Raw genomic sequence first — 18,088 nt, 5'->3', positions numbered from 1 at the left:
GTTGTTGGTTTTTTGATGGAGATAAACACAACTGAGGGAGATGAAAATGCAGAGGACCTTCACTGAGCCCTTCACATAGTTAGAACATATAATAGGTTTAACACTCTCCCTTCTCCCATGCTAATGAAAGGTGTATATGTGTGTACTCCTCCATTTCTTATTCAGCTTTTCTACATAATTAGACTGACGACGAGCTGGAACTCGGATCCCAATTCAATTCCCAATGTCCTTTAAATCCCAAAATAGATTTAAAGGACAGTTATAAGAGAGACCGTGTTGGCAATCAACGTTCACTGCTCTCATGCACTTTGCAGCATCCATGTTACTGTTACTGTGAGTGCTGATGATGCAGCTACAGTGTTAATATAGCCATCAAATGTGACTTTTCTGCTCGGTGTGAACAAGGCGTTAAGGCTAAACATTGAGGGTCAAACGTGTACCCTCAAGGGCAAAGAAAGAAATACTGATGTTGGGCTTAATCTTCTCCTGGTGGTTCGTCTTATCAAACCAAACATGCTCAGCTGCAGTCTGGAGAAGAATAAGAAGTCACTGATTTTCTTTCATACAATGTGTTTTCGAGGAAGTTGGCTGATATCTTTCTCCCTGTCTCTGCCGCCTCTCTCCATCTCCTGTCTCTCTGTCTCTTAACACACACACGCACGCACACGCACACACGCACACGCACACAACACACACACACACACACACACACACACTCACCACTTGAGCTCACAGAGCCAACAAGCATAATGAAGGGGAGTGTGAGTCACTCTTTGTTTCTGTCAATCACACAAAACGGCAGGTCCAATTTGAGCAAGACACAGGTACGGCTTGCACCTGAAACTGAGATTCTCACACATTTTGCATGGTATCTCCCTGTGCTTTTATCAATTTAATTTCATAAATGTGCTTTCTTTGACTGCATTTTGTCTGGAGACGTTTTGTACTGCGAGCCACATGTTTCCTCTCTGTTGCTCCGTCCACTGCCCAACGTTTGATTAAAAAACATTCTGTACATTTGAGTAATAAACACATACTCATCCTCCTCATCAATGACGTCATAGTTTGTGATAATCACGAAGGTCTCCTTAAAAGTCTCAAAATAGGTCTTAGTCCGGTTGTTGTGTTTGAAGCTAGTCCTTAAATATCAAAGTAGTTAAATAGTTAAGAGATTTCAGTGACATTTGATGAAAAGGTCCAAAAAGAAAGGAATTGATTTTGTTAGTGAAAAATGCAAAATGTTTTTTCCCTCATGTTTTCCAATGGAAACGTGGGGGAACCATCCATCCATCCATCCATCCATCCATCCATCCATCCACCCATTTTCAGCCGCTTATCCGGGGTCGGGTCGCGGGGGCAACAGCTCCAGCAGGGGACCCCAAACTTCCCTTTCCCACATCTACCAGCTCTGACTGGGGGATCCCAAGGCGTTCCCAGGCCAGTGCAGAGATATAATCCCTCCACCTAGTCCTGGGTCTTCCCCGGGGCCTCTTCCCAGCTGGCCGTGCCTGAAACACCTCACTAGGGAGGCGCCAGGGGGCATCCTCACCAGATGCCCAAACCACCTCCACTGGCTCCTTTCGACGCAAAGGAGCAGCGGCTCTACTCCGAGCTCCTCGCGAATGGCTGAGCTTCTCACCCTATCCCTAAGGGAGACGCCAGCCACTCTCCTGAGGAAACCCATTTTGTCCGCTTGTACCCGTGACCTAGTTCTTTGGGTCATGACCCATCCTTCATGACCATAGGTGAGGGTAGGAACGAAGATTGACCGGTAGATCGAGAGCTTTGCCTTCCGGCTCAGCTCTCTTTTCGTCACAACGGTGCGGTAAAGTGAGTGCAATACCGCCCCCGCTGCTCCGATTCTCCACCCAAACTCACACTCCATCTTCCCCTCACTCGTGAACAAGACCCCGAGGTACTTGAACTCCTTCACTTGGGGTAAGGACACATTCCCTACCTGGAGTAGGCAATCCATCGGTTTCCTGCTGAGAACCATGGCCTCAGATTTAGAGGTGCTGATCCTCATCCCGACCGCTTCACACTCGACTGCGAAACGCTCCAGTGAGAGTTGGAGGTCACAGACGGAAGATGCCATCAGGAACGTGGGGGAACCATATTTTCCATTTTAACTATAACTATATGTGGCTTATTGGAAATTACCTTCTGTAGCATATTTTGTAACTCTCCCCAAATTGTATGAACACCAGTGCAGATCAATGAGAAGCCACTAAATACATAACAGCGATATATCCATGTCATTCTACATTTTTGAACAATTCACGCTCTTAGCAAGCTCCAATATTCCTGCGTATGATTTTGAAGTCACCCAAACTCATAGTCACCTGCAGGCGCCATGATAATAGGATTGTCTGTCACACGCAGTAGGTTTTCTTGAGCTTTTCCAGTTGACCTGTCAATGGGGTTGTTCAAAATTAACTTTCAATTTCAGCTATTATTAATGGGATATATATTTAGAAACAGTGCCTCCATGACACTGTATTTTCACAAGGCCTGGAAACATACATTTTCCACTGTTGGAATGTTCCAGCATGGTTTTCTCCATGTTGTAAAATATTCCACGCGTGTGAAAGCATAGCTTGCTTGCTTGACACTTGCAGAGTTGCATGTGCGGACCTCCACCCAGCGTAGAAGCTAATAGGCTACAGGAGGTAGCGCTTTGGAAGGTGAGGAACTGTAACGGTGTACATTTCTTACAAAGGCCCCTAAAAACCAAATGAGCGATTTGGGGATCAGGACCCAGGCTCTTGGGTCGTGTCGGCCTTGTTGAGGGCAAACAGGGTCCATTTCTTTAATCCGCCTGTTTCTCAGTTCCTGATTCAGGTGAAGATTCAATATTTTCAAGTTTAGCTTTCAGTCATGAATGTTGCCGGACTGTGCAGCGTTGACAATCATTTAACGTATTTATCGTATGTAACGTGGCAGCGCCTCCTTCCCTGGTTTTCATTTTTTTAGCTTGTGTTTCTGCAGCACTCGTTTGACTTTTGCTAGCTAGTTTGTTCTTTGCACCGAATAGAAACCAAAGAATCCCTGCCTGCGTAACGTACAGCAGTACGAAACACGTACATTATAATATTGAGTCATAGAAATTCTCTTACTGTTTAAAAATAAATCCTGTTCTTCCACACAGCCGTACATGGTGAAATGATGCTGCTGATGACGATGCTTTGGAAATTGCACTGTACGGTACGCGAGTGGCCGTTGTTACTTTCTCTCTCGCTCTCCCTGCCGCCTCCACAGCGATGCGTGTTGCATTAACGCTGAGGTGAAGAGTGGGAGGTAGAGGGCAAACTGAGAGGGCTACGAGAGGGATGGAGAGAGCCAGAGAATGAAAAGTGTGCGGGGGAGACTGAAACGAGGGAAGAGAGATGGATAGGTCCTTCCTTCCTTTCTCCCTCCCCTCCTTTGTTACCTAATTTCCAAAATGTCTGACGGTGATGATTTCCCTAGTGAACATACTCAGGTCAAACTAAATCCCAGAGGGAATAAGAGCATGCAGGAGAGAGAAGAATAGAACAATTGCAACTTAGAGGGATGAGGAGTGAAGGATGAGATGGAGAAAGAGAGAAAAGGGAAGCAGATGGAGAGGAGAAGTTTGTCTCCTTACAGCTCCAAAGCTCTTAAAGCCCCGAAGCTGTGTGGAGTGTAAATGGCAGAAGAGAAATAGATAGATAGACAGATAGATGGAGGACAGTGAGAGGTGGAGGGAGGCTGAATTGTGGAAAAGAAAAGCTAGAAGAACGAGAGAGGGAGAGAGAGAGAGAGAGAGTGGAAGGAAGAGGAGGGGGAGGAGGAGGAGGAGGAGGGTTTGCGTTGGTGTGTTGGTTGGCAGAGAGAGCGCTTGTCAAAAAAACCTTCCTCTGACAGAAGGCATGATTCACAGTAGAGAGAGAGAGAGAGAGCGCAATAGGGGAGAGAAAGAGGGGGAGAGAAAGGGAGACAAGCGTCAGAAAGAAGGCGAAAAACGGCAGAGATAAAGAGAGAGAAACAACCGGGCAGAGATGGTAAGAAAAACACAATTTGAGGATGCTGATTTGAGGCGGAATGATCAGATGCTAACAGGATGGGACTGAGATCGACGGATTGGACTGACCGAAGCCTTAATGAATGTGACCATGTTGAAAAGGTTCTGGCTTTTCTATTGATCGGGGGGGAATAGAGCAGGTGGCAGCGGCAGTGATTAAAGCGAGAGAAAACGAGAAGGTGAGACAATGTTTAAGAATGAAGATAGAGAATGAGATAGAGAGAGCAGGAATGATTCTCAACTGTCAATAGGCTGGACTAATCTGAGAGGGAGGCTTTACTAATACGTGCAAATGAAACGGTTCTGACTGATACTACATTTGAGATTGATATCGGTTTGGGTACTTCAGGTCTACGGTGAAAAGTCTTCCTAAGATGTTTTTGAATGTCCATCTGTTTAACTGGAGTTTTAGACTTTTAACTTCTATTCCCCTCTGAACTGGTGAATTTAGTCTGTGTCGTCGCAACGTTACAGGCCAGTGGGGGAAGCCATGCTTCTGTTGTCAAAATTGGTTTGAAATCTTTTTTTCTTCCTTAAGACGTTGGGGACTTCCTGTAGGCTAATGCTTAGAGCTAATCAATATTCTAAGTACTGTTGGTGTCTGCCACAAAGTGGAGTTAGAGGGCTAGCTGCTGCAGGTGGACCAGTTTAATTAAATCAAGGCAGGAATGTCCACATCAATCCAAATCGCCATATGTGTATTGCTGTGACATGTTGAATTTTTCCTCTTTTGATTTCTCGTATTGATGGAGTGAACATCTCTGAATGCATATTGACGTCATCTTGACTTTATATTTGGCACCAAATTTGCAAGCAGCTTCAAGGCTGCTTGGTGCAAGCTGTCGTATTTGCATCCCCCAAATTCCAAATGCTTGCAGAGTTTGGGTTTTTTAATCTTTTGTTGTGTAACTTTGGACTAGTGTTGCTATGTTTTATGATCTTGGACAAGACCAAAGGCATTTCTAAACAAGGGCTTCATTTTCTGGCTTGTTTTGAAGCTCATCTTGAGGATTAAAAATGTTACATGAAGCACATTTGAGATTTGTAATAGTGATCTCTGAATAGTTTTCTACCATCTAGATTGTGAGAACTGGGTATCATCAAAGATACATGTGTTAACATTTTTTTTTGTAATCTTTCCAAATAGGCCAACAGTTCCTCACTCCGTGTTCAGCCTGTCCTTTAAAGAAAAACATATAAAATTGTACTGACAAGCGAAGTCACTTCAAATGACAAAAAGTGAATTCCTTTTGAGTCAAAAAAAGATCCATGTAGTTGTGCCATTAATATTATTAGTAACCCATTATAGGCCAGAGAACACTGTAACAGGACACTGATGACATCATCAGTAGTTCTTCTTGTACATTTTAACCCAAGCTACGTTTTTGGAGTGTGTGCACGGCCTGCCTCTTTATTTTTGAAATGTTAACTAATATCTTAATAATGACTAGTCTGGCATTAATATTTATGGGGAGATTTTTTTCAAGCTGCCACAGATCTTTTGTTGTTTGCTTTGTTTTCCACAGATAAATGAAAGACAATGAAAATCAACAAACAAAGCCAGGATAAGGGGAGAAACTTTGACTTGATTCAATACTCCATCCACTGCACCCGCTTTGTGTCTGACTAAGGCTCCTCTGGATAAAGACTTAATTGGCCCTGAAAGGACAGCCAGAACTATAAACAACCAGAATTAATACAAATTCAGCCATGCTTGGAAGAGAGTAACCCTGGAACAGTAACCCTGTGGACACACAAATGGATTTCGTCTTGTATTTTCATGGTTTCTTCAACATATTTTTGGAATAATTTGATTTGGACATTATTTTGTTTTTATGTTATGGAGAAGTTTTTTTTACTACTTTGATCACAAGATTGTCCTGACTCAAATAAGCCAAGAAAGAACAAGCAAAGATTTTGAATATGACATTTGACATTTTTCATCTCTGCCATTGCCCCCTCAAAGCCAGCTGCCATGCATCTGGCAAATTCTGAATTTTGTCTTACAAGCACATTTTTTTTTCAAAATCAGTGAAATTACCAAATTCACAATTCACTCTTCAAACTACAGTCGCGTCTCCCACCAACCCTTCCCACCATCAGCCATCCGACCAATCATGGGCAAGCCTCTTAGCCGTCCCGGGTGTTTCAGGAAAAGCTCCTGCTGCCTGGAGAAACCTGGGGATGGGGGAGTGGGAGGGAGAGCTGGGGGACTGGAAGGAGGATATGGAGATGGCTACGTACCCCAACGATCCATCTACGATACCATGTGCATCAATCAACAGATTGACAGCCATCACCATCACCCTGGAGGGTCCACTAGAAGAGACATTGGAGGGCAGGGGAGTTTTAGCTACTCTGCAAGCGGCTCCCTTAGGGTTAGCAGGTCTCCAGCTGACATGTTTGATCCGCAGCCCCGCTCTCTAACTCCTAACCCCTCATTTGTTCGACGACTAGATGAAAGAGCTATCTATGATTCATTGAAGCTTGGCGCTCAAGATGTCGATGGTGGTGGCTGCCATTCACCGGGATGTTTCAACCGATCAGTTTCTCCCTCCGTGTCATCATTCTCAGCACCTGGAGTGTCTTCTTCCTCATCCAAGAAACATCACCATCAGCAACACCATCAGCAACACCATCATCACCATGGAGAAAGTACAAAGAGCAGAGATGGCCGACATTCCTGGAAGGTCTTGACACCTCCGAAACACTTGGAATGTCTTGAGCTTACTACAAACGAAATGATAGACAGGGGAGGAGGGTATCTGAACCCCGGGCAATATCCTCCCCCTGGGGGCCAGTCCTCCTCTCTTACCTCCCCTCTCATTTCCCCCTTCTCAGGCTCACCCCTCTCTTCGGGTTACCATACTCCAGTGTTTTTCTCCCCTGCCAAACCTCGCCCCAGTCAGTCTCAGAGTTTGCGATGTTCACCTCCCCAAATCACTCAGCCGAGGCATTATTCCCAAACACAGAGCCTTAGACTGTCCCCCCCTCAGGAGCTTCGACGATCTCCCTACCGTGCCCCTCTGGTCCAATTGTCTGCTCATGACCTCGAGCAGGACATGAGGGAACGAGGAGGAGGATGGGGCCGCAGTGAGCGAGAAAGGGATTGGGAGAGGGAGAGAGAAAGAGAGATGGAGCGAGGGTGGGCCCAGCGTGAATGGGAAAGAGAGAGGGAGAGGGGGAGGCTAGAGAGAGAGAAGGCAAGAGAAAGGGAGAGGAGAGAAACATCTAGCTTTGGGACCTTTGGATATGGTCGACCAGTTCCATTGCGTTTAGACAGAGACTCTGTGTTTTTAGAGTCTGACCAGGTTCTAGACACAACACCCTTGTTGCTGCCCCACCCCTCACCCTCCCCCAATAATGCCCCCAGAATGGGCACGGGCGCTGTTGGTAGGAATCGAGCCGGCTCCAAGGTGGGCCCAGAAATTGGAGGTGGAGGTGTGGTTTCAAAGTTTGACAATGGTAATGTGGGTTTGGTGTTAGTTGATAGCAGATCTGGGTGTGGGCCAAGGTTAATAAGTGAGGTTGGAATTGGAAACATGTCAGAGGCTGAAATCAGAGGTGGAATACAAGAACACCACAGAGTTGAAAACTTCAACAAATATGACAATGGTTCTAGGACTAAAAATGGGTCCGAAACAAGAATGGGTTCCCAGATGAAAACAGGACCAGGGGGACGGGATCTGGAAGGAAAAGTGCAGTCTGGTATTGGGATAGAAAATACTTCTCCAATTGTGAACAAGGAGGGACACAGGGGAGGAACAAGAACTGGAGAAAAAAGTGTAAGGGGTGTGGCTAAGCCAGAAGCTTTTGAGACCATACCTTCAACTGTGAATGACACAGAGAACAGGGTTGAGTCTGCTGGGGATAAAGTTGAGGTTGAAGATGAACCTGGTCCGGGGGTGAAGCCAGAGATTGAGGCAGTGGTTGAGGCCAAAGTCAGCACAAGGCAGGTGGAGAACAGGAATAGAACAGAAGCAGGAGGTGAAGCTTCGGTTACAAATGAGGATGGTTCAGGAGCACACTCAAGAATGAATGAAACAGAAGTTATGATTGCCCCTATATCTAAGCTTGAAGTACTTGTTGATGGTAATGAAACAGAGACTAATAGTAACACTAAGACTGTGATTGTCAGCGAAACTCAGAACAGCAACAAGACTACAGATAACGCCCAGATAAGTACTGTCACTGGGGGAAAAACAGATATTGTCCCCGCAGATCAGATTGAGAAAAATCCTTTAGACATTGACAGAACTGAATCTAGACATGTAGAGAAAGGTTCCAGGTCCCACAAGTCCAAATCATCCAAATCCAGCTCTAGATCTCGGCCTGGCACAGCCACAGGACTCCAACCAGGTGTGGTCAGCCCTCACCCAAGTAGAGGCTTTGCCGACCTTGAGTCAACGGGCCCTGCGGAGGGCATTGAGTCCACCTGGCCTCGCCGAATCATGGTCAGAAAGAGGACTGTACGGCAGGGCGGGGCACTCCACAACCTGCCCATTCTCCCCCCACTCCCTTCTGTCCTCTCAGCATTGGAGAAAAGACGCCCACATGGTCACCTCCAGTCTCGTACAGGCCACTTCTCAGAGAACCCGCTAACAACCATTACGAATGCTTCAAGTATGATGGGACGATGCTCACTGAAAGAGCCCTCTCATCCAGAGTTAGGACTGGGGGCCAGTGTTATTGGCCGGGCTTCCCTGAAGGAGCAAAACCTGGAGCACTGGAGAATCTGCAGAGAGCAGGAAGAACCCAGAAGATCCAGGAGCAGGGAGAAGACTGAGATAGAGGAGAGGGTGGGTAAGGAAGAGAAGCCAGACAAGACCATGAGAGAAGAGATAGTGAAAAGGGAAGAAAAAGTGGACACGGAGAAAGACAGGGCTACCATCAGTGAAGGCCTTGTTGAGGAAACCAAAAGAGAAAACTCAGAAACAAGGGTTAAAGGGAAGGGGCAAGAGGCTGAAAACCTAAAGCAAGATGTGAAAAAGGCAAGAGATGTAAAAATGATAGCGGGGAAAGTGGACGTTAGAGGAATGAAGACTATGGATGAAATACAAGAGCGGCATGTTAAAGAGTTGGAAAAGGTGGTAGCTAAAACAAAAAAAGAGGAAAGCCAAATGGAGGAGGAAGAAGGAGGTACATTTGAGGAAGAAGGGAGAGTGGAGGTTTGGGACACCGTCCTTGATATGGTCAACACTTTGTGGGAGGAGGGCTGGGAGAAAGGGGAAGAGGGCGCAGTTGGCGATGCAGATTCTTTCTCGGGATCCCTGCAACGTTGGCCTCTTCTCCGACCACCAATTGGCTTTGGGGGCTCCCACCCCCCTTCATCAGCAGCCTCGGAGCTCAGCCTGTTAGAGTTGGAAAGAAGAGCCAGGGAGCTGGACTCTGACCTGGAGCATCTTGACCTGTCTCAGCCCCACAGAGACCTTCAGATTGCACACCAATCCCTGCTGGAGCCACAGAGGGAGCGAGCCGACATGTACCAAACACACCCTGGGCCGCAGAGGGAAAAAGCTGCTCCCACCACAGGTAGACAGTTGTTGCATTATTATCAATTATGATTGATTTCCTTTTATCCATTTTTTAATCCATTTTTTTCAGTCAGAATAACAAACCGGAATATAATATAAACTGTTTAAAATGTTTAAATGGAGCTTGATTAATGAATGAATTGCTCAATAACAATAAACTAGTAATTTCAGATTACATGTCATTGTAATTTACATTGGTCAATATTACATACCAAACCAGAGTGCTTAAAATATAAACATGGTACTTCCATAGAGAAACATTTCACGTTAATGCACAACTAGTCCATATGAAGCTTATTTATTTTGTTTGTTTATTGTTGGGGAGTAGAGGAGTGTTGTCCGATCTCGCATTCTTGAGCATATTACATAGATTAGGATACTTACTTGTTTGTTACTGTAAATGCCAAAGGAATGCTCTTAGAATGTTTGTCACTTTCTTAATACGGCAACAAATAGAATTGGACAAATGTTGTCTAGAGTCACTGGAGGTTATTATCACCTTTATGGTGTTGATTGTGTACTATATATTCCAGCGGCGGTGAGCAGAAGCCGGGTGACTTTGGAGCTCACTGGTACGGCCTCACCGGCAACAGACGCAGACCGACCTCCTGTTCACTGCTCGGCCAATTCTCCTGGGACTTCCACTGTTGGCATAAGGTAGTTCCATGATTTTGTTCAGCATTGATATTGAACTGTTCTCCACCACATATTGAAAAAGAAATAAAAATAGAAATATCCGGCAGTTTTTTACATTTTAATTTGATACTAAAGGTGTATCAAACTGGTGCAAGATTAAAAATAATAATAATTATACTATACATTTATATTTACTGACGTACAGGTCGGTTCAGCAAATATATGGTATATATTTTGGAATATATTCACAGCTTTTTTTTAGGAAACTACCATTGATAATTTAATTTATAATTTTCTTGTCTTCATGTTATTTTCTATATACTAAATCAATGAAATATTTCAACATCCAATTTGGACTTGCGGCTTTGTACCTTGAAGATTTCTTCTTTTAAAATGAACTATTCTAAATGTTAGTTGCTGTCAGTGTTTTAAATTTTAAAATGCTCGAGGCCCACCCCATGGGATCAATACATCTGAACAGGACCAGTGAATGAATGAATTAGAAAATAAAGATGGTAAACATTCTTGATCAGTCCTGGAAATCGATTGACTAATGAAAATGGCATAGATGGATGTACAAGGTTCCAAATGTAACAATGCAACAATTTGAATGCTGCAATTTGTTTAAGATGGGTTCAGCAATTCTGTAGAGAGATTGTTGATACAGTGGAAACTACATACAATGAGCACTTCTCTCAAGGTTAAATCGATCTCTAAAAACTGATAATTATTATAACCATTGTTTTTGTTATTATTTTGTTATCTTAGTATATTTTTGGACATGAATAAGCAGTAAAGAAAGAGACAGCTCAACAAGGGCTCGCTTTGGGGGAGCCTCGCTGCTCTTTGGGCAGCTGTGCGTCAGTCCAGCGCGGGTGGTGCATGCAGATGAACTGCTCCCCCTGGCTGGAGTTTCACTTTAGGGGCATTGTGTGACCAGGCCTCATCAATCCACTTGATGAAGTCAGCTTCATCCACAGGCGTTTTCACAGGGCCTATTCATTTTTCCTGTAGAACAAATTACTTACTTTTCCCCGTTGTGAGGTGCACGCCGCGCCAGCCTCAGGTGACCATCAAGAAGCAGACGAGTTACTGAGAGACAGAGGAAGTATCAAGGGAGTCAAGTAAATAATGAAACAGAAAAAAATAATCATATTTAGCCCAGAGGGGTTTAAAAATGTTTTTGCATTGTTTGTCGTTTTTGTTGAAGTGCACTTCTCGATTGTTATTAATGAATAATTAGAACATCATTTCTATTGGTGTGATTTCTTTCAAGATTTTGGATTGACACAGGCGGTTGATTTCAGTGAGCTGTTTACTCTCTATTTAAACTCCCACTGCCTTTACATATTTCCCCCCTGCCCTCATGCCCCATTTTCTTGATTGGCAGTAAAAGTGTTGTGTGGCTTGGTCCGAGTCCCTTTGTTTGTTACCCATTTACAGCCTGGGCTGTGTATGAACACCGGATTTATTGTCAGCTCACACAAAGCACTGACAGCTACCAGACTGTGACTGGATATTTGCTGATTTTGACAAAATGTGTGCTGGATTTGTGATCAGTGCGTACATGTGGGTAATGCATCGGGAGAACATTCATACGTTTCTTACAATGGACTACCAAAAGCTTTATGTTATTATTTGATTGCTCTCTTTTTGTTGGTTATTACTACTATCTGAAAGTGGTAGAACACAGTGTGCCCATAGTCTAACAACAGGCACATGTGTTACATGAGAGCAGGGCAGTGTTGATGAGCTGCTAGAGGAAGGAAAGTTGTGCTTTTTCCAAGATTTGTTTGGTTTATTGGCCACGAGAGGCAGTATGAACCAAGAAAGACTGTATGTCGTAATCCTGATTCAATAATCTAAACCATTATACCATTTATGGAAGTCCTGAATGCTGTGTACATTCCTTCTAGTCCACGTGATCCATGTTAAATACAGACTGTATTCTCTAACGTCCAGTGGCAGCTGGTGGAAACTGTTCTAGCTAAGGCAATCAAATCAATTTCAGCAAATATTCCACGCTGATTTAATGCAAGACAAAAACACATACTTTACAATTAAATATTTCATATTTATTCCAACATGTGCTGTCTAACTGTAGGTTCAATTTGATTTTCATCAAAAGAAGTAGATGTGAAAGTAACACAAACTCAGGTAATGTAGAGGGCTAATGTTTCATATCGATTTGTCCATCATCAATGGGTTAGTATTCAAATCAGAGGACTTTCAGGATCTGCCGTGCTGTGCGTGGCTTATGACAAGTCGGAAGGCATCAGTGATAAGAAGTGATAGAGAGAGGTCCTTAGAAGTCAGGTGGATGTAGCAGTCATTTGACGGCTTTGTCTTTTTTCTAGCTCCACTAAGGAAGACAGCTCTCCAGACTCCAACCTCACGCTGGAGTCCGACTCCAGTGGCGTCTTCCTCTCCTTATCCAACCAGAGCCAGGAGGAGGCCGGCTACGACAGCGACCAGCCGATCAGCGGCTCTGACCTGGGCAGCAGCAGCACGTCGCTGGAGAAAGACGTGGACGATGTGGGGCTGAAGGAGTGGGGGAGGGAGGAGAGTGCTGAGCTACAGTGGTGCTACCCGTCACTTCTCAACACACCTGCGCACGAGGACCTAGGAAGTGAAGGCAGCAGAGAGGAGACAAGGAGTGGACAGACGGGGAGAGATAGAGACAGAGGGAAGGAGGAGAGTGGAAAGAGGGCTGGTAAGATAGGAACGGTTTCAATCATTAGGACTCAACTGGACCAAACAAACATGGAGGGCTCCATCGCTTTCAATGCTACACAAAGTGCAGAGGCACCACCCAGAAGAAAGGTGACCCTCATGGGAAGTGACTTCCCTCTTCCCATGTCTCCCACGAAACCAACCATCAAAAACCTTCTTGATCCCTATCAGAAGCCAATTAGAAGCTCAGGACTGGACTGCGGCGACATAGATCCCTTTGTCCAATCGGACAGCTTTGTTTACCTTGCTGTGTCAGCAAGACCTGCCTCACTGGGGGAAGTCGGCACAATTGCAGAAGTCCCCACTCTCGGTATAAAACAGGACATTGCGCAGCTACATTCGGAAAGCATGAAAGCACACCTGGACCAGTCAAATACACAATGGAACGCCAAGCCGACTTGTCTCGCCCCTCAAAAACATGAGGAAGGAGACTTTTTGTGCACCGACAGCTTTGTCTACCTGGCTGCTCCAGCCTGCCACCTACTGGGCCCTGCAGGAACCGCACCGTACAGCGGCAGGTAGGTCTATTTGTTTGTGTCGTGGGTTCACTGTAGCACTAGTGCATTACATGTTTGTAATTCAGTAATGGGGTCCAAGAAAAAACAGAATTTTAAAGCCGTTTTATTATTTTAGCCCACATGCATTTCTTCTCGGCTTACTCCGTCCCAAGTCGCTGAGGCATTCGGCTAGTAAGTAAGTTAGGTAGCCCAGACATCTCTCTCCCTAGCCAAGTCTTCCAGCTTTCCCTGAGGGAAACAAGAAAGAAATGGGATCCCTCCAGTGTGCTCTGGTTATTCCACAGGGACTTGTGCCTGGATTACTTTCAAAGCAGGCTTCATGGACTATCAAGTATCAAGATGCCAATGGTAGGGTAGGGTATACGATGAGATAACAGCTACATTACATGTCATTTAGCTGACGCTTACAATTTTGCCCGAGGAGCAATTAGGGGTTAGGTGTCTTGCTCAGGGACACTTCGACATGAGGCAGCTGGGACTCAAACCACCAACCTTGCGGTTCCCAGCGCACCCTCTCTACCTCTGCGCCACGACGACCCATACTACTGCAAAGGGGGACCAAAAAGATCTCTACAGCCCCCTTGTTGCAGCATAGGTGCCTGGATTACCTGCACAGGAGCACATGTCTTATCTGTCCGTTGTGTGTAAACATTTCACCCCAGCCGCCATGAGGGCAATTTTGGAGGTTCTGTTTTTGGTGAGGGAGTAGCAGAGGATTGACTTAAGGATGTCAGTGTAGACGTGCAGAATCATTGAGTTGATGTTCACCTCCCAGTTGAGGTTTATGGGCTATGAATGTATTCATAAAGATATAACAGTTAGTTGTTGTGTCTTTCTAGCCCAATAGCAACCTAGATGCCATCTTAGAAGCTAGATGGCATTGGCGCTAACAAGCTGTGGCTGCGCATGGCAATCCTCACCCATCACTACTCCGTAGCTTCTGACTTCAGATAACATCAAGAGCGCAAGATGACATCTCAGGTGTCATAGATGAAGAAGTGGAGACGTGTTGTCTATCCATGGCACGGTCTGGTTTGGATGAAAGAGAAGAGGCAATGGAGCAGATATCTCAGGCACTTATTTAGAATAAACACACACACGCAGGAGTGGACGATTGCTTCGTGGCATACAGTACGATACATCTGCTCTGTTTTCTGGGGGGCAGCACTGATGTTGCTACGTTACGCTACGTAGGCCCACACTATTTACTGTTATTACAGACATTCACCTAGATGAATGGATTACATTTAATTATCATTAAACACATTTTTATATGCTAATTGTGACAAATATGACGGGATGAAATAATAGGTTGATAACATTTTGGACAGACATTAATGTCAACTTTAACTTAGTTGGCTGATGGATGAGTAGGTAATTGTTGTTAAAATTTGACTGATCACCTGGTGCAATAATTTATATAATGAATAAACACATTCCCAACAGAACAGAATAAATCCCGCAAATGCTGGAAATTAAGTTTTAGATTTTTTAAAACCTTTATTGAGAAACCACCTCTCGTTTCCTTTGAAAAGGATTTTCGTTTGTCTGATTTCCTCTAGTATTTAAAAATTGTTTGTGACATTGTTCAGATTTGATTTGACATTTACCACCATTCTAATATAAAAATGAAGACACCTAGAACTAGTTTTGAATTGTTGAGCTTGTCGATGCCTGTGATTACTTTGATCGTGGCGATCCATATTACTGTCGATCGGTACTTTCACCCAGATTCTGTCTATTGTGTTATTCCAGGGAGTCCGACTCGGAGAGTTCGGGATCCGGACCTGTTGATATGTCATTACTGGGTTGTGGCTCGGTGGCAGGGGACAGTGACTGGGATTCAGACCTTTCCGACTCGGATCCGAGTCGCTCCTCCAGGCTCTCTGCCGCTGGGAACAAAGCTTCCGTGGCGCGATCCAAGCGGATGCCTGCTGAGCCGGGCTGGGACTTGTTTGGAGAAACCACTGAAGCCGAAGTGCTGACTGAGCTCTTCACGGAACAGAACAAAAACAACAACGGCAAAGCAAGGAAGGTCACCGGGGTCGGTGCCGGCCTGGAAGACACAGCAGCCGTTCCTGTGGCAACGGAACATGTCACTACGCCGGTGAAACGGGCGACATCAGCAGAGCATTCGTCGACAGCAAAGAAGGTGACTTGGCAGTTTCGACCAGCCCAGAGGTCCGTCTGCACAGGAAGCAGGAAGGATAAAGAGAAGGAAGTGACATCATTATCATTGGTAGGGTTAACAGAACTGAGTGGCGGCGAGACCAATAGACCTTCATCCTCATCGTCTTCATCCTCATCGTCATCTTCCTCGGGGTGATTTGTGAAATTTTTTTTGTGCAACCATTTTGGAAAAGCTTCTTTGGAGGAGTCTTCTACCTGAAGCTTAGTTTATTGCCGAAAGATGAAGAAGAAGAGAAAACAACTAGAACAACAAAAAACATGTTGCCTCCTGCAATTGCCTTCTTCTGACAAACTAACTGCATAAAAGACTAGTTAATTGTTGCATTTTCTTACATTGACCTCCACAATGTGATCGGTTCAAAGTAATTGTCTGATTGTATTTGAATTATTATCGGCTCAGTCGCTGTCTGTTGACAGATGAGCCCACCCAGTGCTGACAGCCCTTGAATTTGCCTCATTACAAACTGGGAGTCTGTGGTGACACTTCCTGGAAAAATCCCCCAAAAAACACGATTTAGAAATTTTAGAAGTGAGAACCAAAAACCGACCTTCATTGATTGCCACACAGGCGTTGCCACGTGAAATCGAATGGGAGCTCTTGGAGATTGTACATTTGAGACTCAGGCAAAACACAAAGGTTGAGATTGTGTGAAAATGCGACCTTTGACACTTGGTAAGATGTGCACTGTCATTCTTCAGGGGTTTTAACAGAAGAAACACAGGGTTGATTTATTCCAAACATATTCACATTATTCTCTATCTAAATAAGAAATATGAATAGTTCTTTGATTGTTTTTTTTACTCTATTGAATGTACTGCACAGGATATACACAACGACAAAGAAATATCCACCTTAAAACGTAGTTAAACAAGGATTCTGAATGATTTCACGCTGTCATCTGTATTTAAAACAAATACTACAATGCATGAATTCAGTTATCATAAACCCAAAAAATTCTGTTTGAAAAAAAAGTATTTTCTGTGGGACACGGCTATTGCGTTATCTATTTATAAAGATTTAACAATGTAAATGTGTCTCAGGCCTTATATCAAATTACACTTCCTTCCCAATGTAATGCCTCTCTTTGATACCTAATCCTCCCAATTCACATATTCTTTAAAAAAAATTAAAAAGGTTGAACTTTAAAGTTTATAATGTATTTTATAATTACATACAACTTTTAAGAGCATTTAACAGCGTGTCAATAGTATATTTTGAAACATTGAGGGTTAGGGTTAGGGTTGATGATTATATAATATATATATATGGAAATATTTAGTAATAACATTTAATTAAGATAAATTGTTTTATTTATCATTTTCAATTTTAAAATATGAATGTAATAATTGAGCAATATGCTTAAGATTGATGCTATATTCTCTGTTTCATAAGTGGAAAGTGTTGCCAGTGGTGTGTATAGAAATGGCTGAGTTTTTTGTGTTTATACAGCCAAATACTAGTTGTAAAAGCTTGTTTTAAGGTTCCACTTGTTGAGTTTTTATTATTATCTTTATCATCAGGTAGCTTGGTAAAATTGCCATAAACAATGAGATGGCGGTTTAGATGATTGATCGCCTTGGTTTCACGCCTGAGGTATTTTTAGTGCTGGTGACTTAATCTCCCGTAATTCCATTTGCATAGTCTCGGATCCTCGCCTCTGTGGCATCTTTGGCTTTGGTGGAGAGGATGAACATGCTGGAGATGTGGGGTTTTGTTCTTAACATTTGCTCTCACTCCCATCCACCATTTGTCACAGAGAGAAACATTGGCAGATTTAGATCTGTTTGTGTGGAAAGGGAAACAATCTTGAAGTCTTTTCAGTCTTTTCTATAAATCCATGTCAGGTGTACAAATATAAAGTGCAGTGTGGAGGCTGGTCGGGCTGCCAATCATCTCAGCAGTGGATTAGTTGTTAAGTCATCATGCTAATGTCTCAAAATGTCACCGTGGTCACCGTCTACTGATGTTAATTCTGACACATTCAGACACCTTTAATTTAAGAGAGCTATTGTTTGATATCCTATAGCAAATGTGACAAAGGGAACAGCAGGTTGACGAAGCATTGTCATTTACCACCTGATCTCCAAAACCTGTTCGTAAAAATGTACATGAAATATTTGACATAGAAATTCGTAACAATACATACTAACTGGCGGTGGTTAACCACGCCCCTTGAGTGAACGTCTCTCCGCCATGTTGGATTCTTGAGTGAACGTCTCTCCGCCATGTTGGATTTTTTGAGGGGGTTAGGGTTAGTAATGTATTCTTACAATTTAACATTGATTTCTCGTTAAAAATGCAATCATAACAGGTTTATTTTACATCGTTAGACTTCACAAAGGGTGTTTACGGGGTGCAGGTCCCCATTCACTTTGAACAGGGTGACGTCATCAGTTGCAGTCCGTATTTATTTAGTATGTATCACTACGAATTT

General features: G+C 43.9%; 1 protein-coding gene and 1 long non-coding RNA gene across 2 annotated transcripts; one reads left to right on the top strand and one right to left on the bottom strand.

Annotated features, from left to right (window-relative positions):
- The first annotated feature begins 3,883 nt into the window (after window positions 1-3,883).
- Window positions 3,884-16,684, top strand: LOC120832427 (uncharacterized). Its single transcript, XM_040198676.2, has 5 exons — window positions 3,884-4,022; window positions 5,569-9,574; window positions 10,110-10,233; window positions 12,570-13,463; window positions 15,219-16,684. Exons 2-5 carry the CDS (start codon window positions 6,160-6,162, stop codon window positions 15,787-15,789), a joined length of 5,004 nt encoding a protein of 1,667 aa, XP_040054610.2. The 5' UTR covers window positions 3,884-4,022; window positions 5,569-6,159; the 3' UTR covers window positions 15,790-16,684.
- LOC144388342 (uncharacterized) lies at window positions 12,699-15,444 on the bottom strand. The gene is made up of 3 exons (XR_013452668.1): window positions 15,313-15,444; window positions 14,384-14,492; window positions 12,699-12,834 (listed from the first exon to the last, which is right to left on the bottom strand). It is a non-coding gene; the product is annotated as an uncharacterized LOC144388342 (long non-coding RNA).
- Window positions 16,685-18,088: the final 1,404 nt, after the last annotated feature.

This window comes from Gasterosteus aculeatus, chromosome 15 (assembly GCF_964276395.1).
Source record: "Gasterosteus aculeatus chromosome 15, fGasAcu3.hap1.1, whole genome shotgun sequence".
NCBI lineage: Eukaryota > Metazoa > Chordata > Actinopteri > Perciformes > Gasterosteidae > Gasterosteus > Gasterosteus aculeatus.
The sequence above is the reverse complement of the archived record's forward strand: the minus strand, read 5'-3'. Positions and strand labels throughout refer to the sequence as shown.

Excerpts from the sequence above, each read along its gene's own strand:
- LOC120832427 (XM_040198676.2), top strand. The coding sequence starts at position 6,160 with ATGGGCAAGCCTCTTAGCCGTCCCGGGTGTTTCAGGAAAAGCTCCTGC. Across the intron at positions 9,575-10,109 it reads AAAAGCTGCTCCCACCACAG|CGGCGGTGAGCAGAAGCCGG; the intron begins GTAGACAGTTGT and ends TATATATTCCAG. Across the intron at positions 10,234-12,569 it reads ACTTCCACTGTTGGCATAAG|CTCCACTAAGGAAGACAGCT; the intron begins GTAGTTCCATGA and ends TCTTTTTTCTAG.